The 22,879-nt window shown below is 42.0% G+C and overlaps 1 protein-coding gene across 1 annotated transcript; it reads left to right on the top strand.

Moving 5' to 3' along the window:
* Positions 1 to 3,725: 3,725 nt before the first annotated feature.
* On the top strand, positions 3,726 to 20,718 carry LOC308586648 (acidic mammalian chitinase-like). Its single transcript, XM_081193424.1, has 20 exons — positions 3,726 to 3,776; positions 3,923 to 3,952; positions 4,706 to 4,910; positions 6,488 to 6,544; positions 6,848 to 7,013; positions 7,883 to 8,007; positions 8,139 to 8,262; positions 8,362 to 8,544; positions 9,567 to 9,683; positions 10,136 to 10,268; positions 11,165 to 11,317; positions 12,513 to 12,717; positions 13,109 to 13,165; positions 14,546 to 14,711; positions 14,865 to 14,989; positions 15,780 to 15,903; positions 16,906 to 17,088; positions 17,895 to 18,011; positions 19,411 to 19,546; positions 20,350 to 20,718. Exons 1-20 carry the CDS (start codon positions 3,752 to 3,754, stop codon positions 20,616 to 20,618), a joined length of 2,700 nt encoding a protein of 899 aa, XP_081049550.1. The 5' UTR covers positions 3,726 to 3,751; the 3' UTR covers positions 20,619 to 20,718.
* The last annotated feature ends 2,161 nt before the right edge of the window (positions 20,719 to 22,879 follow it).

The following is a 22,879-nucleotide window of genomic DNA, read 5'->3' as shown; positions in this document are numbered from 1 at the left end:
AATGCACCTCTAGCTTTTAAACTTTTCTGGTGTAGCAGCATCTATATTTGAGCCCTCGGCTGATGTCATAATTTTTTCACATTCTGTCCTGTCCCCCCCCCCCCGAAAGTATCAGTGTAGCATTTTAAAGCAGCATTTCCTTCAAAGAGTAGGGAGAGGACATAACAGGTTAAAGCCAATGAAATGGTCCAGTAGGAAAGAGATTCTTAGTTGAGTTGCAGAATAACAAGCTCCAGAACCTGTCTTTAACAATGGCAATACAAAGTGGGTGTCTAATACAAAATCAAATAATGTTGGCTATCTAGCTAATATTTTGCTTCAAATAGAGGCAATTAAAGGTTAAACAGATTAATTCTTGCAATAAGTAAGTAAGTAAGTAAGTAAGTAAGTAAGTAAGTAAGACTGGTTTTAGGTTGTCCCAAATTACTGACACTGAAAGTAGTGGAATTTATTTTTATGAATCAATACTGTAGCTTGTGTTCAGCATAAACCATAGTGTTTAGTGGACCTATTGAAATATGTTGCTAGTCATGACAACTTGAGATGAAAGAAGGAGCGATGGCAGATTTTGCTTGCAAGCCCAAAACGAAATGGTGCCATAGAAATAATGTAATCACATTTGTCTGCATGCACCTGTATGCAGGTGCACCTCTTGGTAGCAGGAGGTGTGATCCCAGGGTTTGAGAAGGTGGAGCTCACTTCACCCATTTCTATTGGAGCTGTTGACTTCTAGGTTAAGGTTAATGACTTTGAGACCTTGGGACCTTGACCAACTAAGATAGAGAGTACCAGTAGCTTCAAGGCTGATAAGCCTGCGTTTATGTAACCATTTTGTTGGTTACCCTCATATCTCAATAGTCAACGTAACACTTGATTTTGAGAAAGAAAGAAAATTGACTTTCCTGCCATTTTCATCATCACCACCATCATTCTTTATTTAAAGTTCTGTCTTGCCTTCCCCCCAAAGGAGCCCAAGGTGTCAAACAACAGAACAGCAAAACAATGCAATAGCAAATTTAAAGCCAGACAAATGTTCTCTCAGCTGATTTCAAGGATTTCTTGGAAGTTTATTTTAGCCACCAAATTTCTTGGTGAACAGGAGTGTTTTAAAATTACCCCTCAATATTAGTAGGCATTCCACAAATGGGGACCCACCTGCCATGTCATGGGTCAGAACCATAGCTAGTCTTACTCAAAAGACAAGCTGTGGTTTTTGAAGCTTGGAATAATTGCTCAGGAATCCACTGATTCAAATAAAAGTACTGTAATGAATTAATAGCTCTGTAATATGGTGGCTGGTTCCAGCCAAAGAAGGGGATGGGGGATTACTTTGCAATTCTGAAGTGCGTTGCAGAGGGAATGCTCAACAGCAAGGTGCCTGGTGAGAAAACTAGAGATTGGTTTGGAGTTTGGTGTAAGCAGTATTCTGGTGGCACCCAGCTCCAAATCTTGTTTTCATTCGGTCTATGTCATACAGGTAAGTATGCTAGATATGTGGCCATGGAAAGTGGATGTTAGCTGACTCAAGATGACTAATAAATTGTAGCAGACACTGATAAAATGCTTCAGCAAACGTAAGGCTGCAGTCACATTCTCATTTAACATACTGTCTCCAGCTCTGGTTTTTAGTCTGTGTTCACAAGACATTTAACCAAAATGGGTATGTATTCTATACTTTGTTGTACGATACTACAGTTGGATACATTGTTTCTCAAACCCGCTTCACACTGACTGGAGTCCTTCAGTCCTCTCTAGTCAAAGTGTGAACACCATGGTACAGGGGAAAAGACATTCTGTCAATGGCGTGTAGACAAGCAGGAACAAACGGAATCTGCAGGTGTGAGCAGCTGGGCAGGGAGTGAAACAGCTTTGAAAGGCACCAAAAAAACCCCTTATGAAGGCAGTAATGGGAACACCCTTAAGGGTCAAAGTACAGGCACGTTATATGATCATGGACTGGGCTTATTTCCATTTTTGTGAGTTTGCTGAACTGAGACTTGCGAACATTTGACTTGCTTTTAGCTGAAACCCTTGGCAACCAAATGGGGCTGTTTGCATACTTGAAAATTACCCAAAAGGAAATTATTATAGACATGTAAATTTCATAATCCTTTCCTCTCTTTCATTGCCTCTTAATGCATGCACCAAAACACGGGCAGTGCATTGCTTTTTAGCAGTCCTGCACTTTCTTTGGAGGTCTCCCTTCCACCCAGCACCTTAAAGCTGCTACAGCAGTGTCCCAGGGGCACATGAATCTATGAAGCTACCAACAAGTACAAATGTCTATAGTAGTTGATGGAAAGGCTGTAGCTCAATGGAACAACCTTGCATGTGAAAGGTCCCAGGTTCAGTCTTCAACATCATCTCCAGGTAGGGCTGGGAATGCCCTGCCTGAAATCCTGGAGAACTGCTGCCAGTCAGTGTTGAGTGGCAATACTGAGTTAGATGAACCAGTGAGTCTCACTCACGATAAGGCAGTTCACTATATTCCTTCTCTAACCTGGTGCTCTCCAGATGTTTTGGATTACAACTCCCGTAATCCACTATCCATGCTGGTGGAGCTGGTGGGAGTGGAAGTTCAAAACATCTGGAGGGTATCAGGTTGGGGAAGGTTGGTCTACACTGGCTCACAGCATCACAGGCAGAATGCTATTTCCAGCCCTTGATCCTGTTTTTCTCTCGAGATGATGGAGGTCAAACCTGGAATTAATCTCCATGTAAAGCAAGTCTTCTTGTCATTGAACTATGGCCCTTTATCTTGCTGCTTCAGCTCAGCTCCACCACCCCTGGCTCCAAGTCTAGCTAATCACTAGCTTTTGAATAGTTCTGAAAGGAAAAAGTCACTAACAAAGTGAACATGCCTTGAAATGCAAAGTAATTATTTAACAAAGTGTTGAATACCAGTCTCATGATATACCTGGCCAAGATCTCAACTCTGTAGGCATACTGGAATGTTATCATGTTTGGTGTAACACTTCATCATTTCACTGTCATGAAATTAATATGTATATGACAGAGATCTACTTTTTCATCTATGGCGAGTTCTAAGTGGATGGTAGCAACATTAATACCTATGCAACATATATTAGTGCCCCAAGTTTACTGAGCTAGGGGCAGCTAGTGAAATATGACAAGCCATCTATCACACCACTGAAGTTGCTAGTAAGGGTTAAAATCACACTAAAGGGGGGGGGGTATGGTTTCTATCCCGAACTGGTTGCACATCATGGCTGGTTTTAGGAATACAAGGGTTCCTTATGCAAAAAGAAGCCCCGGTGGAAGAGACCCAGTATTTTACAGGTTCAAGGAATCAAACCCTTTCTGCAAGGAACAAATTCAGCACAGATCCAGTCCATGGGGGGATGTTGGTGGGAAAGGGGTGTGGACTGCATACATAAAACATCATCTGCAAAATACTTTGACCTGGTTGTGTTTTTCATAAAAAATGTAGCAAGCAAGGCAATTGGGCACTCAGTAAAAATACCCATATTACCACATTGTGAATCTAGATAGAAAAATAACACAGTATGGCTTAATCCCCACCAAGTCTGAATCCAAAGCATTAGGGGTTTCTTCTTACTGACTTCATTATGATTAATTATTACTTTTTAAAAGTTCAGTAGACGTGCTTTGCTGTGATCCTACCTTCTCAAGAGTACAGGTGTGCAGCTTCCACGGCGATAAGAAGGCCTTGCCCTCCTATAAAGCACTGCTCAGAGCTTCACCTGGCGCTCCTTCATGTGAAAGCAAGATGGGGAAGGTGCTGCTGTGGGTCGGTGAGTCATTTATAATATTTTGTATACTGCCTCTCTTAAGGTTTGTAAGGTGGGATTTCATTTCACAGACACCAAGAATGGTGCTTTGTTAAGCTACATAGCACAATTTCCCCATTACTTTGGACTCTCTTCTCTGTTCTTTGCAGGTTTGGCTGTTTTGCTGCAGTTGCAAATCAGTAAGTACTTATTCCATTCCTTAACTAGGGATGAGCAGTGTGTTTGTGTGCATGTGTGCAGAAGATGCAAACAAACAAACAAACAAACAAACAAACAAACAAACAAACAAACAAACAAATACCCTGCCCATCTGGCTGGGTTTCCCCAGCCACTCTGGGAGGCTCCCAACAGAATATTAATAATAATTTTAAAAAGTGATAAAACATACTCTACCCAGCATGGTGCTGTTAACTGAATTTCAGACTTGAGAACCTCAGGTTTACTTTCCTTCTACCTTAGCCATCCCAGGTAGACATGTCTCATTACTTTAGAGTCATTTCAAAGGTAAAAAAAGGATAATGTATATTGTAAGCCATCAAGAATCCTGGGAATTCCATGTGAAAGAAATATTTACAAATAATCAGAACTGCTATTTAACTCAAATTAACCAGTGCCCCACCCCATATTTTATTGGCACTCCTGGTTGTATATATATACTCAAAGTCTTCTCCCTCACTCCAAAATTTATCATCTTGCTACATGCAAAATTTGCCTGTGTGATGAAGATTTTTGGCAAAATGGTACAAATTAAAATAGCCACATCCCATTTTTCCAAAAGTTTTTCCCATAAGGGTTTTGTTTTTGCTTGCTACACAGTCCTTGCATGCTTACCTGGCATATAAATATATGGTTGGGAATGGGATTTTAATTAAGAAATGGGATGTAATGAGTATTTTAAACAGCTGCTTCATTGTTTCGTCTATTCCGATCAGGCTCGGCATGCAAACTTGTATGCTATTTCACCAACTGGGCTCAGTATAGGCCAGAGCCAGCCAAATACTTCCCAAACAATGTGGACCCACAACTCTGCACCCACCTGATCTATGCTTTCGCTACGATGAATGAAAATAAGATTGCCCCTTATGAATGGAATGATGAAGACAGGCTCTTCCCAGAGTTTACTGCACTGAAACAAAAGTAAGCAGCAATGCAAAACCACAGAGCAACATTTCACATATGGATGTCTGTTTAGGGCCACGTAACTGTCAATTTATGTGCCAGGGTGATAGGAATTCTTCTGAACAGTGTCCCTTCACATGACACATTTCAGCTAATGTGGTGATGCCAGCTGTTTCAGTCTTCGCTTGCTGCAGTGCATTACAGCAGCTTTTGCTGTGCTGTCACTAGCTAATATTTAGGAACTTTGATTCCAGCTGCAATGTAATATTTGCCGTGCACTGCAACTGATATATAATATTAGGCCCACAATCCCTGAACTCTGATTGCATCAGCTAGAGAATGGATGTGAATTCATACCCACTGGTGGAGGAATGGGGGGCGGGGGGCGGAGGGAGACCCCCCCAGCACCATCGGGGAGGGGGGGTACCATCGCGGTTCCACCCCAGACATGCGCCGCACCCCCCCACTGCACCGGGTGACCACGCCCCCAGGATGCACGCCACACCCCTGTGATGCAGGCCACACCCCCACAGGCAGCATGCCACGTCCCCGGGATGCACGCCATGCCCCCACGGACAACGTGTCATGCCCCCGTGACGTGTGCCAGCCATGCCCCCACCTGCTCTCCGCCCCCGGTACCGGAGCATGCAGCTTTGCCACTGTTCATACCAAAATGGTTCTTTGCACGCTAATACTAATATACTAACTGGTAGTTTGAAGAGTTTTACTGAAAGGCGTTAATGGTCCATGAGTGAATGGCCTGACTGCTAGATAAGGTCAAAAGTATACATTCTGTCCTCACATTGACCAACCAGATGCCCATGGAAAGGACATGAGCACAATAGCATTCTCTCCACTTGTGTTCTCCATCAACTAGTATTTAGAGACATACTGCCACTGATCCTGGAGGCAGCAATGAAACACTGTGACTAGCCTTATTCATCATGAATTTAAAGGTCTCTGGGTTGGTGGCCATCACTGTATCATGAAGAAGCAACTGTGTGAAGGAGGATTTCCCTTTTTCCATCTTGTGTCTCCCAACACTTAGATTCTTTGGTTCTAGTATTATGAGAAAAGATGAAAACAACCTCCCTGCCCTCTTTCTCCAATCTACGCAATAATTTTACACACTCGGGTGTAGCGACTAGCACATGGAAGTTGGTTTGGGTTTAAATATCCACTCAGTCCATGTTACTAACTGGTCTTGGGCAAATCCCCACATTTTAGCTTGACCAACACCGTTGTTAGTAGAATAAACTAGGATAATTCCATGTAAGCTGCTTTGGGCTTCTTGTAAGAAAAGGAAGATACAAATGTGATAAAGAAATAAGCACTGGGTTGGATCCAACTTAAGTTAAACACACTTAGGTCCTATTGAAATAAATGTGTGAAAAGTTAGTTGGTTTCAGTGGGGCCTAAATGCAACTCCTTTAGGTTAGATTCATGTGATTGATGCATGTGCCGCATAAACACATAATTGCACAGGGAATGGTGCTGTACTGTTGTGTATAATACTGTCTTGAGTGTATAAACCTAGATCTTTAAAAATGTTTCTCTATTCACTTTAATATATTAATATATTCTGTGCCTTTTAGGAATTCCGAACTGGTTCAGCTGCTGGCTATCGGAGGGTGGAATTTCGGCACTCAGAAGTGAGAACGGCTTTTGTTTATTTACCTCTACACTGACAAAGAGTCAAATTATGAAGCAACCAGATGGTTAGAAACCACACTAAGCTCTACCAGATGTTAGAAATTCTGAAACTTCACAGCAATAAAGGGAAATTAAGTAGTCTGTACGAAAAGGCAGGGCTAGAGCGAAGTATTAATTTATTTGCGAACATGTTCTTGCAAGTGTTCATACATTCTCTAAGGGAGGCATTTTTACCTTAAAGGAAGTTTTCCTTAGTACCACAGTAAAAATGCAATACTGAGAATGAGATCTGTTCCTTTTAGATTCACCACAATGGTCACCACAGATGCCAACCGAAAGACCTTCATTGATTCAGTGATAGCATATCTCCGCAAATTTAATTTTGATGGGATTGACTTGGACTTTGAATACCCGGGCTCTAGAGGCAGCCCCCCTGAAGATAAGCAACGGTTTACCATCCTGATTCAGGTGAGGTACCAGCCCAGCATTCTCTCACAGATCTAGTATACTTCCATAGCTAGCTTAGCCTACTGAAAGCTTTTAACAAACATAGAAATCTCATAAGTAGAATGGATGATAAATGCTGTTGAGTTGTTTCTGCCCCTAAATGGGCTATATACCAAGAACCTCAACTTATATACAAGGTTCCCCCTAAAGCTGCTTATCCAACCCTGTCTTGGAAATAACAGAAACCCAGCATTTTTTGGGATTGTGTTAATCAGCATGTTGCTGATCTTTGCAGATTAAAAACAGATTAATGTTTGGGATATATTGTTACCATTTTCAGAGCTAAAATGTTTTCCTCTCACTATCACAAAGGGGGAAAAATATACATTAGAATCTGGCAATTGCTGAGCATGTGAAGAGGAACTTAAAAGTCCTTTTGCTGCTAAATGGCACAGATATAAAGTTAGATCAGTATGAGGCAGACCAGGTTATAAGCCTAGACTCTGGCCTTTTAGATAGATCTCTTGAGATGAAAGGCAAGACGCTGGACTAGCTCAGCTTTCTGACTTAGTTACTGAGAGAATCCCTGATAAATTGTTACTCTTGACTGAGATCTCTGATAGCATTGTCAGTTTTAGAATGGTCATTTAACCTCATGGTCAGAAGGACAAATGACCTTCTAATAGGCATGTCTGACTCCACGTTTAGGGTGCCTAGGCATCCTACTGTTTGGGCACTGTCATTTTAATTTGCATCAGTGCTCCACATTGATGCAATGCATTGTAGGAAATTAAAATGACCACAGCTGCCTAGTTCCAGGAAAAAAATGACACGTGTTTGCTCTTGCTCTGCTAATAGGTATTCACTAATAGTTCCTCCTCCCTCTTTAGGAAATGTTGGAGGCCTTTACAGCTGAGGCTGCCAGCACAGGTCACCCCAGACTGCTAATCACAGCAGCTGTGTCTGCAGGGAAAGGAACCATTGACGCTGGGTACGAAATAGCCGCAATAGGAAAGTAAGTAAATGAAAGCATGCATTTTCTTCATAATAGCCCCCTTCTCTGACTTTGGCTTCTCTTAGATAGACTCCTAGTGCCTGTGTCAGAACGTTGGCTGTTAACTCTGCTTCTTGTGCGACTTCCTCCAGGCTCCTGGATTTCATCAGCGTGATGACATATGACTTCCATGGCGGCTGGGACACCTTCACAGGCCACAACAGTCCATTGCATGTGGGATCCAAAGACCAGGGTGACTTAAAGTATTTCAACTGTGTAAGGAGATGGAGAATAGATTTGACCAACTCCCATAGAATAAGACAGATATTAAATCCCACAACCCCCTCCATATCATATTCTTTTTTTCCTAAACAGGAGTTTGCAATGAAATACTGGAGAGACAACGGTGTTCCAGCTAACAAGCTTCTCATGGGATTTCCCACCTATGGACGCACTTTCAGGCTTACTACCAGTGATACATCTGTGGGTGCTCCTGCTTCTGGGGCTGGCTCTTCTGGACCTTACACTAGAGAAGCTGGGTTCTGGGCCTACTATGAGGTAATGATTTGAGGAAACTTCAGGTTGTTTCTTCATTGAATGAGTATTAATGCCTGCCATCATCTCTATCATTTATACATCATTTTCATATAGTTTTCTTTCAAAAGAGAACAACCTGTAAATTTCAAATTTATTTTCCACAATTTCCCCCAGTCCTCAAATTGTATATTATGTCCTATATCCTATATCTTCACTGAATGAGTATTAATGCCTGCCATCAACTCCATGCACAAATGCATTCATTCTGGGTAAGTATTAGTGCATGTTCATGACAAAAGGCTGTAGCTCAGTGGCAGAGAATCTGCTTTGCATGCAGATTGTCTCAGATTCAATCCCCGGCATTGCCAGATAGAGCTACAGAAGGACACCCCTGTTTGTATTCCCGGAGCTGCCGCCGCCAATTGGTGCAGACGGTACTAAGCTAGATAGATGAATGGTGGGACTTAGAACAATAGAATTGTAGAGTTAGAAAGGACCACAAGGGTTGTCTAGTCGAATCCCCTGGAATGCAGGAATCTCTTGCACAAAGTGGGGCTTGAACCCACGACCCCGAGCTTAAGAGTCTCATGCTCTGTCAACTGAGCTATCCCATAAAGCAGCTTCCTGGGTTCTTATAAATGGGTGGCCAGTCCATTGGCCACTCCCTACACATTTGAAATGATTGCACAGGAATGACAGGTTCCCTAAAAACAATCCATAAACTGCCAAAATGGAAGGTTCATATTGCATGTGTAGAGAAGCCTATGCATCTTTGGGTACAAGCATAGGCTCCTATGTAAATTTATTATAATAGGAGGCTAATCAAATTGAATACCAATTGAGTACAATTACATTTAAAAGATACAAATAAATTCACAAAGGAGCCATCTTCTGCAAGTGACAGGCAGGAGCAGCTGCAGGTAAGATCCTAAGCCTCTCAACCATGTGGTAATTTCTAAGCACAATGAGTGTCATTGTTTTCTTGACATGACCATTCTACTTCTTCATTTTGTCCTCTTGCTAATATCATAACATTTTGGCAGATCTGCACATTCATAAGAGATGCCACGGTTAGTTGGATTGAAGACCAGAAGGTGCCATATGCCTCCAAAGGGAATGAATGGGTTGGCTTTGACAATGCCAAGAGTTATGAGTACAAAGTAAGAACCCTTTTTGCATACAGCTTTCCCCCTTACATTTGGTTTGTCACAGACATCCTTATCAGCATTCTGAACTTTGTGTGTTCTGTCACATTTTGTGCTATCACAATTTGCATGTTGTAATGTAAGTGACTTCTTCCATGCAAGGCTTCCCCTTCTAAAGATTCAGTGTGTGGGAAACCAAGGAGTTCCATGTACAAGCAGATAACCATTTGTGTGTGTGCATTATTCCATATTGTTTTGTGAAATTGTAACGTTATATGCTGAAAACTTCCCCGAGTGGTCTTTTTAAGGGTGGGGCATGAATGTTTTAAAAAGCAACTAAATGAAATACAAGTCAGATGGTAATATGAATAGCACAAGAAGAGGCCTGATGCAACTGAAGCTTCCTCCTGATGAGAAAATGGCATCTTAGGAATGTCATGATGATGATGATGGTGATTTTCTTGCAGGCCCAGTTTGTGAAGGATAATAAGTTTGGGGGTGCCATGGTATGGGCAATTGATTTGGACGACTTCAGTGGTGGATTCTGTGGTGAAGGAGCCTACCCATTGATAAACAAACTGAAGAGTCTCCTTGCAGGAGGTAAGGCACCTAAATGTAACACCAAAGGCCATCTTGGGCTCCACTGTGTGTGAAGCAGGATCTTACACGGGCTCTCCAAATACAAGGTGGCCCTATTTACAACAGTGTGACATTCCTTCTTTGGGTGGGTGGGTATGTATGTATGGAGCCAGTAGGAAGAATGCCAGCAAATCTGATTCCCTAGCATGTAAAAAAGAGACTTCAATGCAGAGTGTGAATGGATGAAGTTCTCCCCCATGTCATTTGATTTGTACCTAGCTACGCTCAGTTGAGGCTCACTGGGGAAAAAGTCAGAGACTTTCCTCGGTTGTCAGCTAATCTGGCAACAAATTCCTACCTGGTACCAATTTGTAGGTTCTTAGTCTATACAAATTACGTTTGCTGTTGCCTCCTGCCCTCTATCTTGTGACCAAGTGCAGATTTTGTAGCTTCCAACATCAGGCTAGCTCAGCAGCCTGATGAAGAGTTCAGAAGAAGTAGAAGTTTTGCTCATTGTTTTGTGACATTTTGGTTGTTCCAAAGTATTGGTCAGTTGTGGATTTTGGTTTCGTTGTTATAGAACATCATGCTACCTTGGTCTTTTTTAGCAATGAAAATGTAACCTATCACTTGCCCATCCAGTGATGTACACCAGTATGCCTGTTGACGTGAACCTAGATCAGATGTCTCAGGTGAATCTCCTAGTAATTAGTTTTTAAAGATTAAATGCCATTTCCCATCAAAACAGGAGCTTAAATGTATTTCTCAAAAGCCAGTAGAGCAATAAGATATTACTGACAGCTTAAAATACTGAACAAATCCAGAATTGTCAAAGTAGCCACATAAGTCAAAATACCTATTAAATGCATTCGAGATTTCCACATGCCTTTCTGAACATCTGTACTTCTTATTGTTAGGCTGTGGTGATGTTCCAACTGTTGATCCTCCCACCATACCTCCTGATGAAACTACTACTCTTCCTGATGACGTAACACCACCTCCTGAAGAAACCACTACTCAGGTTCCTGATGAAACAACTCCTAAGCCAAGTGAAAATCCTGATGAGGGTGGTAAGTTTGCTGTGGACAAAAGTTACAGTTAGCGTGTAGGAAGATGTAGGGATGGAGCAGCTCATGGGCTGGAACAATTTTTAAGCTGGCTTCTGGTGGCCTAGCAAGTGATTGTCAAGATGTGATAAAATATGTCCACAATTTTATTTGTGCATATGTGTGTGTGTGTGAAACATGTATAAATGGAGAGCCATAAACACTCAAAATGTATTTAATATGATATCTGTATTTTAGTTGTCAAGGTGATGTTCTGGCATAATATTCTGCCAACATTTGCCACTTGTCCTGCACACTTTGGTTTCTGGCTCCACTCTCTGAAAGGTTGACCATAAGTAGGGAAAGGAAGGTTCTCTTTGCTTCTCATTTTTCCTGTCTTAAATTCAGTTCCCTACATTTTGCAGCAATTTGCAATAATAAAAAAACCTCATGAAAATTCACCAGCATTTTCATACGAATTTCTCCTAATAAATACATTTTTAATAGACAGTTCATAGACACATTTTTGCAAGCCATTTCCCCTAATATAATGCATTTTTAACTAATTTATTTTTATTAATTCCTTCATTTTATGCATACCTTCATTTTTATGCATATCTCCATTTTTTGCATATCTCCATTTTTATATCTTTCCCCACATATATGCAGTTTTGTAAACATAGGGTTCCCCTATCTTGAATACTGCAGTCAGCAACAGTATCCAGACAGAAATTTGAAAAAAATATCCACAAAAATAGCTCAAAAACGATGATTTTGGCAAAAAAGCTCAACAACTTTGGGCAGAACTGAAAAAAGCTCAACACTGAAATATGGCAACCCTACTAAACATCGCTTGATTGGAGAACTGCATCAAAAAACTTGGATAAATGCGAACTTTGAAGGATAGCTGTGTTTGGGTTCACATATTATTTCAGAAACAATATTGGTTACCCATTACTGAACTATAGCATTAAATTGGAAATGGTAGGCTTGGGGAACGATATCTCAAAGTTGTGTGACAAACTAGCTCTGGGATTTTGTGCTGTAGTCCCCATTCCTTCTAGCCCCAGACTGTCTTTAGAACTAGGAAAGATTGCATAATTGTTATGTCTGCCGCTTAAAAATCCTCCATCCAGACATGCTCTTAGAGGATAATGACTGAATGAACTCTGAACATGACTTTGTGTCAACAATGGCACCATCTCCATTTTCTCACCAGGCCATTCCTGCAAAGTTGTGTGCTATTTCACCAATTGGGCTCAGTACCGCCCTGAACCAGCCAAGTACTTTCCAAACAACGTGGACCCACATCTTTGCACTCACCTCATGTATGCGTTTGCAACTATGAACGACAATAAGATTGCCCCTTATGAGTGGAATGACGAGGACAGGCTCTTCCCAGAGTTCCAAGCGCTGAAGCAGAGGTCAGCTTTTTCTTAGACACAACATTAAGATGTAACTGTGATGTGGGTAAAAGAGGTGCTTAACTTTTTGTAAGATGCTTCAGAGCTGTTCTAGAAGCTGATACAAAAGCTGTGGGTCCACCAGACATTTCTCTAGCCTAAACTGATACAGATATTGCAGATGTACCATCTGACCTGGTGATAATGATACATAGGTAGCAGTAGATCTCATAAAGAACTTGTTCCATAATCTAAACTTGACTTTATATAAGCATTAAGTAGAAGTCAGTGGGAAATTTTGGCAGGCAGAAGATATAAATAGTGAGCAGCTTAGTTTTTCCAAGAACAATATCTATAGATTTTCTACATCAAATCTGTTTTCAGTTTTTGTTTATATATTTCCTTTTCACAGAAATTCTGCCTTGGTGACATTGCTGGCTATTGGAGGGTGGAACTTTGGTACACAGAAGTAAGTTTTCTCTATAACTTTGGAAATATGAGTGGTAATCAGCATACAACTGTTGAACATAATAGTATTTGACAACTGACAGACTGTGAGTGGAATCAGACTCCTGTAAGCTAAGCAGTGCCATCTGGGATGCCCTCCCTCAAGATTCCAGGTCTGTTTGACCTCTCTGTACTTTTTGTAACAGGAGAGTAAGAGACTGAGAATGGCAAGTGCAAGAAGAAGGGAGAGCTATTCTCTGACGTGCCTAATTCAGTCACTTCCTTCTTAGAAGTGACAGTGCCCACAACTGTGTATACATCACACACTTAAAGCACATTTGAAACAAATTCTTTCCCTCAACGAATTCTGGGCACTGTGGTTTACGTCTCATGGAGTGGCAATTCCCAGCCACCCTTAACAAATTCTGGTACCCAGAGTTCTTTGAAGGAAAGAAGGTTCTCTAAAGGTATAATGTGTACCCAGCTATAGACAGCTGTATATTTACATTCAGGGTTTGCTGCTTTCTTATTCCTTCCTTAGGAGATGGAAGGCAGGAATGGAGGCAGATGCCTGGTCTGTATTGGTAGTAAACTGAGGTGGTACAGTCCTAAAGCGCATAATGGACTGTACCATTTCAGGCTGCAGATCAATAATGCCAATTTAAAAAGGTTCCTTTCCATATTAAAAATACTTGAGAGACAGATTATGGTTTAGCCTGCATCTTAGTGTTCTATCCTTTGTACTTGAAGAAAACTCTTAACACAAAGTGCACTAAAAATTTGAAAGCAACCCTCCTCTCTAGATGGAAATGGTACAGCCCATTTTACCACCTCAGGGCTCTTTTCCCCTTCTTTTACTGCATATGTTGACCAGACCAGACCGGGGATATCCATGGGAGAGGTTAGTCCATTCTTTCCTCAGATGCATTCTGGCCTCTCCTTCCCCACTCTCCACTTTCAGGTAACACGAAGAGATAAGGAAAGTTTGGCCTTCCACCCTCTCTTGCAAGGTGCTGCAGACCAAGATGTAGGGGTGGGGGGTGGGGGGGACAAACCCAAACACATATTTATGCAAAGCTAAATGTCATATAACTGAGGGTAGGACGGTGGCTGATAATGGAAGTATCTCAAATGCATAAAGCAAAGAAAGCAAGAAAACAAAGCTGAAGAACAGAAAAAAATAGTCTGTAAAGCAATGTGTAGTTGGATTGGCTGACAGGGAAAAAATGAACAACAGACCAAAAAACAAAACAAAAGGAAAGATACTAGCAACAGATGCAAGAAAAACAGAGGTGCAGAACTGTACCTTGGTATATTGGATGAAGGTAGGCTATACTCTTGCCTAGGAATGCTCTTTTAAGAAGGTGCTGCCAGACTCTGCCGTTGCTTTTGTTTCCCCCAGATTCACTACCATGGTTTCCACTGCAGCCAACCGCAAGACTTTCATAAACTCGGTTATAGCATACCTCCGCAAATTTGGCTTTGATGGGATTGATCTGGACTTCGAATATCCAGGTTCTAGGGGTAGCCCCCCTGAGGACAAGCATCGTTTCACTATCCTGATCCAGGTATGAGATCAGTAGGTTCAGCAACCCGGCTGGCCAGGCTTCGCAGTTGGGGAAGAAAGCTTTGCTGCTCAGAAGAGGTTTGTAGAGACCTGTAGAAATAGGACTGTGTCACTTAACAAAAGGCTGGGATAATAGTTCATTCTCTTCCTTTAGGAAATGGTAGCAGCTTTTGACAAAGAGGCCAAAGAGACTGGGAACAACAGGTTGTTGGTGACAGCAGCTGTCTCTGCTGGTAAACCGACCATTGATGCTGGATATGAAATTGCAGAAATAGGAAAGTAAGTGGAGAGGGGGGAAAAAGAGCTTTGTTAAATGCAATTATAATAATGCTTAATTGATCAAGCCTGCTTGGAATTCCAGTCCAATGGCCTGTAAACCTTATCACTCGATGCTAAAGGAAGCTACATACAGAGGTGTACTCCTTTGCCAATTATTGCTTCACATGTTGCCAGAGCTGAAACTGCCAATTAGAAATGAGTACCAAAGGCCAAACGTCCTGCGAGACTTGTTGCATTGTTTGGCCTCAAATGGCTGATTTTTTTAAGGCATACTGCCCCCCGCCCCCGCCAGATCAAGACCATGAAGTGAAGGCAGGCAGAAAGGTGTTTTTAACAGTTTGCAACCACCATAATCCCAATCAGAATCGCCCTCCTTCATCCTTGATGTCAATGGGAGAGCTTTCCTTCCATTGTGAATAGCAAGTGCAGAAGGGGGGCTTTTCACAGTTAGAAGCATGGCCCCCTACCATGGTCCTCACTCTCAGTCCTCACCTCAGCAGCCTCTGGGCAAGGCCAGAAAAGACATAAGCATCACAAAGAGTTTGGCCTTGACTGAATTTTTACTTTCTTTTCACCCCACATTCTGACTGATGGTCTCTCAGACCCATGGTCCCTTGCAGGTGAGGTTGATAAGGTTCTGAATGCACCAGAAAAACATTTTTATTGCAAAAATATGCTGATGTAAAAAGTTTATTTCACTCTGTGGTGGGTGCGGAACCTCCACATAACAAAACCTACCTACACTTGGTTGTTTGAATCAGCCTAATTTAAACCGCACTTTTCATTTCAGACATCTGGATTTTATTAGCGTGATGACCTATGACTTCCATGGTGGCTGGGACACCTTTACAGGGCACAACAGCCCACTGTACGTTGGTTCAGCTGATATTGGAGACTTCAGATATTTCAACTGTGTAAGAATATAAAGCACGGTTTATTTTCTTTAGCGGGTTGCTTTGTGTTGTAACATGGAGTCCTTGGAGCACCCCACAATTGCCTAACTTTGACTCCTATAGGTTCAGGTCGGGTGTCACAAACATGAGACTTTAGCCAGGAGATAGAACCAAAACAGTGGCCTGTAGGCCTGATCTTTATTGTTGCAACAAGACTTCCCACTACCACAAAGACGAAGCAGCCAGAAGCCCCGAACAATGGTTACACCAGTATTTTAAAGTTTCCCAAAGTTTCCCATAATACATCTCAGGATGCATCATCAAGACATCATGGATATGTCACAGAAAATGTGTGGTCTTCGGTAGATTGTGAGATCCAGGCATGCCCATGTCACTCAAATACAGTCTTTCACACTCACTCCATCACAGTACAAAGCAAAGTATTTACAGTTCCCTGGTTGCCAAGTCAAGTCAAATACACCCCTTTGTCTTGTCCGGGCTTCATCCTACTATGGGGTGGGTAGGCATTGTGATTGAGATGGTTATCTGTCTGGCGCTCTTGGGGCAGGATATCACCGGCCATGACTCCTTGGGAAGGCCCTGCAAACATGACTGTACATCTCTTGGGGATTATGGTTGGCTCATACACCCCTCCCCTTATACCTCACTTTCCTGGGTCCTAAATGCCATTGGAACTGAGAAGATTGATACGAGTGATTTCTTATGAATTTCTAAAGTTTTCCCATTGAGCCAGTAGGTAGGTACATTTATCAAGTGAATTGCTACATTTAGTACTGACACTTCCCCTGTTTTCCTTTGTTGGAGACCTGGGGCTCAGCGGCGAGTCGCAGGCTCCTGCAAATTGAGCTGAGCTTCCCTTGCAGATGCAATGCCTTTGTAGATTGTAGATGTTGTAGATGTTGCTGTGTGGGGCAGGGAGGTCTCTCACCCCCATTCCAATTTCCCGGTAACAGTGTTGGTAAACAACGATTGTGAGGTTAATTCACAGTGTCATATTTGCAGGAGTTTGCCATGAAATACTGGAGAGACAATGGTGTTCCTGCTGGGAAGCTTATGATGGGATTTCCCACCTATGGACGTACCTTTAGGCTTACTACCAGTGATACATCAGTGGGCGCTCCTGCTTCTGGGGCTGGCTCTTCTGGACCATACACCCGTGAAGCTGGTTTCTGGGCTTACTATGAGGTAAGATGCTGGAGAAGTCCTAGGGCAGGATGCCTTTTAGGTTACAGTCCTATGTATGCTTACCTGGCTGAGAATAAGTCCTATTGAATTCAGTGGAGCATGCTTCTGAATATAGAATTGCACTCTAATACAGTTACAATCTTATGGCTGCTTACTAAGAATTAAGCTGTATCATAACTATAGGACTGCACTGCACATGGTTTGCTGCCATTCTCATGTTTTTTCCCCAGAATATATAAACCAAATGAGAAAAAATTATTTTATATACAAGTAGCTTCAAAATCTTGAACCTAACACACTGGAATATTTTGACAATATTAGGCTACAAGTTTGGCCCAAAATAAATATCATGCTGTCTTTCTACTTGTCTTCTGGATTTGGATAAATTACAATTTTTCTTAGCAGCTGTTATTATGGTTGTGTGAGGTTATTTGCTGAATTTCTAATATTTTGGTATCTGCATATATCAGAGTAGTTTTACCCACACAACAAATCTGTAGGGGAATTCAAACCTCCACTGTTACAACAGCTGCTTAGTCTGCAAAGCAGCTTTATGGTGCAGTTATATTGTTCCTGTAAGGGCATCTTAGGAGCTCTAGGATGCTGTAGCCCTCCATCTCCAAAAGTCAACAGGGACGTCTGCTGTGTTCCTCTCTTAACTGGGACAGAAAGTTCTGTTTCTGTGGTTTCCATGAATTAGATCATTTAAAACCAAATAACTTCTCTGTTGTGACTTTAATTTCATGTTCCACCAGATTAATCTGATTCAAATCCATTAATCTATTAATACCGTATTGTGCTTGCAGATCTGTACTTTTATAAGGGATGCTACAGTTAATTGGATTGAAGACCAGTGTGTTCCCTATGCGTACAAAGGTTCTGAGTGGGTTGGATTTGACAACAAAAAAAGCTATGGATGCAAAGTAAGGCTGCCTTTGTTGACTATGACCTTTTATTTTATGCCTTCTTATTACCCACAGTGCTGTAGTGAATGCCTGTGTTGCATAATTTGAACACACGAGTTGCCATTTCTCATTTACAGATCTAAGTGACCTTTAGATGTTGTCCCAACCATTTTGGAGCTGGAAGATGTTTTCTCAACTATTTGTTTATTCAGAGTGCGGAATTGAAGTATAATGATTTATTTATATCATACACTGAAATACACAATAAAACCATAACATAAAATGACTCAACCACGTGGGCAGGGTTTTATTGCACGTGTCTTTCCCATGGAATCTACATTGTGCTGTGGGTGCCGATTGCCTAGAAAAACATTTATACCCCCATATGGTTGGGTCCTTTAAATGTTCTCCCAGCCGTGGGGAAAGGAAGCTGTTTGCACATGACTGGCAGAATGTTTAGAGGGCATCAGCAGTGAAGAATAGAGTTGCATATTGCAGACCAGGAATAGCCATTGTGGGTTGGACTCCCATCAACCAGTATGGCACGTGGCCAGGGATTATGGGAATTAATCCATTTACAGCCCTGTGATACCACTTTAAACAGTTACGGCTTCTCCCAAGGAATTCTGGGAACTGTAGTTTGTTAAGGGCACGGAGAGTTGTTAGGAGACCCCTGTTCCACTCACAGAATTAAAATTCCCACAGTTCCCTGTGAAGAGAGATTGGAGCTCTGGGAGGGGTCTCCAAACAGTGCTCAGCACCCTTAATAAACTACAGCTTCTCTTTGTGGGAAGCCATGACTGTTTAAAGGGGTATCATAGCGCTTTAAAGGTGCAGTGTGAATGCGGCCTTTGTTGGCTACGTAGAACAACCCACAAACATTCAGGATACAAACATCAAGACAAGATTAATGGCTGATGTACCGTATTTTTCGCTCTATAACACGCACCCGACCATAACACGCACATAGTTTTTAGAGGAGGAAAACAAGAAAAAAAATATTCTAAACGAAATAGTGGATATATGATTTTTGTGGTTCATGCTGTGGCCACAGACGTGTGATCTGACAGTGAGTTTGGAGTAGCCCAATGCAAAAATCCTGAGGATCCATGTGGATCCATGCTTTGTAACCACGGAGAAGGGAAGGAAGGGGAACCATGGATCTTCTGCTCACGACTGCAGCAGATCCCCCTGCCACCCGCAGGCATTCGCTCCATAACACGCACAGACATTTCCCCTTACTTTCTAGGAGGAAAAAAGTGAGTGTTATGGTGCAAAAAATACGGTAATTTTGCCGAGTAGCCTGTTTGGTAGTTTTCCTGGTGTCATACTGGTGTTGAATTAGTGGGTTTTTCTCAACAATTTTCACTGCTTGGGAGCAGAGCTTGCCATAAAGCATTATCCTTTTTGTTTATAGACCCAGTTTGTGAAGGACAACAAATTTGGTGGTGGCATGGTATGGACTATTGACCTGGATGACTTCAGTGGCTCATTCTGTGGTGAAGGACCTTACCCTCTCATAAATGAGCTGAAGAACCTACTTGCAGGCAAAGGTAAGATAGTACCAAAGGATCATTGGAGGTGGGGGAGTTATCAAAAGCCAAACAGTTGTTTAGATTCCACACCTGACTCTTTGCAGCTATGTTTTAGTAATGGGAAAGATGCACATTCATTGTCCAAACTGCCCAGTGGCAAATGTTTTGGAACCAGCACATGGTGTTTAAAAGCTCATCTCGCCACATGATGTCTTAGTGTGTGCTATTTAAATGAAGAAAGAAGCAGATGAACTTTTTGCAGTGCATGCATTCCTTAAAAGTCAACTGTGTTGACTTTCACCAGGTTGTATGGGGAAAAAAGGCACAGTCACTTCATGTGGCATTTGTTTCTATGGACCATCACACCAAATCCTACACAACATAGCACTTCATTTTGAGGAAGATGGCTTTTGCATTTCTAGTTTAGTTTTAAAGTACCAAGCTAGCAGAGTGAGAAGCTCCTTTTAGAGCATGCATTATTTTGAATGCCCAGTTGCTGCTGCATGGCTTAAAACATGATTTAGGAAAATGAATCTCATTGTATACAGAGTTTCTGAATTCTATTAGAAAATAATTTATACAGGATAATAAGCTTTGCCTCCATGATATTTTATACAAACATATTATATAATGCTCTGACACCCAGTCACATGCATTATGTGAGAGTAACGATGTTTCCCATTATGGAAAGTGCAGCTCACTACTATTCCTCCTTCCTAAAGGAGGTGGTTTTTATACTCATGGACTATAATGGTTCTAGGAAGAAGTTATTGGTGGATGAAAGCAAATTTCTGATTCCTGATTTTGCATGTTTCTTTCAGTTTGTGGTGACCCAGGAAGCACCATAATACCATCAACCACTCCTGAACCTATTACTACTCCGAGGCCTACAACCACACCTGATCCAGATGCTCCCACCACTCCTCCTGGAACAGAGTTTTGTGCAAACAAAGCTGATGGCATGTATGTTAATCCAGATGATCCCAATAAATTCTACATTTGTGCTGGAACTGCAACATTCCCCATGTCTTGTGCAGCTGGCCTGGTCTTTGATGAGAGTTGTAAGTGTTGCAACTGGCCATTGAATTAAGGACTCTCAGATGCAAGGTGCTAACAACAACCACCTCTTCTTACAATGCCTGTAGCACCTCCCTTTCCCTTCATATGGAGCAATAAAAATTATTCATGGATCTCGGTGCTTTGATGTTTCATTTATTCTTTTGGGAGGCAGTGGAAGGAAAGTGGCCAATTTTGCCCAGTTTTAGGTGCACCAACATAACTATTGTATATGGAGAGAAATTCAATGCAAACATTTCACAACACTTGAAACTGTATGTGTGTGTTTGACTGGCACAGTTTTTCTGCATGTGAATGGTTTCTGGCCACCAAGAACATCCACCTTCACATTAGATCCCTGAATAATACTTTTTTCAGACCATCTTTTAATGAGAGGAATTGGGTGGAAGGATGTAAGTTAGAACTTTGGAGAGCTGGCAGCAAAAGTATTTATTTTACAATGTATTTATTAGGAATATTTCTAAACTGCCTTTCATTCAGGGATTCTCAGGCATTGTACAATAATTCATCGTCAGACATGGATGTTACTATTTGCCTAATTTATCCCCTCCCACAAGGGATCCTCAGATCCCCAACACAGGCCCTTCCCTCAGGTACTGACTGGTGGATCCTTGACTCCACAGAGACACAAGAACCCTTTGCATCCTAGGGGTTCCTTCTGTGTGCAGCAGCTACCTATCCTTTACCTTGTTTCCAGCTCTCCAGTGACCTTGGTCATCTTTGCTTTCCCTTTAATCCTTTGTGCCTGAGTCCCTGCTGAAGGAGAGGCTATAGCTTGCTCTGCCTTTACACCTCCTGACCAGGCTTCCTTTCCTGGAGGACCTCTCTCTTTTCTTCTGCCCAGCCATTCCCAGTGGTGGTGCTGTGCTCCCAAATGCCCAATGGTAACCTTTTTGTGGGGTCATAGTGAGTGCAGGAGTGTGCTGCCATTGCACGTCAAGGCCCCGAGCTCCCCACCCCCCATTTCTGGATAATAACTCACATGGACACCAAAATTTGGGTTAATGGGCTAAATAAGGCCACAACTTTATTGGTTACAGATGTGAGTGGTATTGGCTTAGGCACTGGACTAGAACCGACTATATCTGACTCCTGCCTGCAATGCAGGTACTCTAGAAAGGGTCAACCACCAATAGGGGGAGCCCTGTTGATGTACATTGTGCATAGGTAGAGCGTGAGGCCCGACTGCAACCCCTCCCCTCCACCATGACTCCTAGGTCAAAGCAAGACTCCGTGGAGACCACAACACGGCTGTCTCCTCACATTCATGTACAGCTAGGGAGGGAGGAGAATTTAAAGTGAATGAAGTCCATACATGATTCAATTCATTTATGTTATTTTCACTAATTTATGCATTTTGTGCATACTTTCCCTAATCTGTGCACTTCTGTACACTTTTTTTTGGTGGAAGTACTGTATTGCAAAAATCAGAGCAGTGTGAATATCAAAGGAGGTTTTGAATCACAGATTCTTTTGGGAAATGCAGATCAGGTCTGTTCTCGTTAAACTGTGAGATGGACTGAATCCCTAGAGGTGGATTTCAGTATGCTGATGACAACGTAGTATGTGCATGCTCAGAGGATGACCTCCAAACCTTCCTAAATATCTTTGCAGAAGCTTACAAAATGCTTGGCCTATTGCTCAACATCCAACATTTTACTCTATGCTTGTAAAACATGGACCACTTATAAATGCCATCTACAGTTCCTCAAAAGATTCCATCAACGGTGTCCAAAATTTTTTACACATCATTTGGGAAGACAGGCGAACTAATACCAGTGTACTGGAAGAAGCAAAGATCACCAGTGTTGAAGCAATGATACTTCGACATCAACTTCGTTGGACTGGTCATGTTGTGCGGATGCCTGATTATCGTCTTCCAAAGCAACAACTCTATTCCAAACTTAAAAATGGAAAGCGTAATGCTGGTGGTCAACAAAAGAGGTTTAAAGACTATCTGAAGAAGTGTGCATGCACACGAAAGCTTATACCAAGAACTAACTTAGTTGGTCTTTAAGGTGCTACAGGAAGGAATTTTTTTTTATTATTTTAAAAATGTAGTATAAACACCAACAACAGGGAAGCAGTGGCTTGCCCATTGTGGAAGGACGTCACCTACGGACTCATTGTTAAAACCTGTTTATGGAAGACAATCTTACTCGGCTACAAGTGATCGCCGAAGAAGAAGAAGAAGAAGAAGAAGAAGAAGAAGAAGAAGAAGAACAACAACAACAACAACAACAACAACAACAACAAGACCAGGTCACTCAGGGC

This window comes from Podarcis bocagei (genome assembly GCF_964188305.1).
Source record: "Podarcis bocagei genome assembly, chromosome: 5".
In the NCBI taxonomy this organism is placed as follows: domain Eukaryota; kingdom Metazoa; phylum Chordata; class Lepidosauria; order Squamata; family Lacertidae; genus Podarcis; species Podarcis bocagei.
The sequence above is the reverse complement of the archived record's forward strand: the minus strand, read 5'-3'. Positions and strand labels throughout refer to the sequence as shown.

Coding starts and splice junctions, on each gene's coding strand:
- LOC308586648 (XM_081193424.1), top strand. CDS start 3,752: ATGGGGAAGGTGCTGCTGTGGGTCG. Junction 8,008..8,138: donor GAAATAGCCGCAATAGGAAA/GTAAGTAAATGA, acceptor GACTTCCTCCAG/GCTCCTGGATTTCATCAGCG. Junction 9,684..10,135: donor CCAAGAGTTATGAGTACAAA/GTAAGAACCCTT, acceptor ATTTTCTTGCAG/GCCCAGTTTGTGAAGGATAA.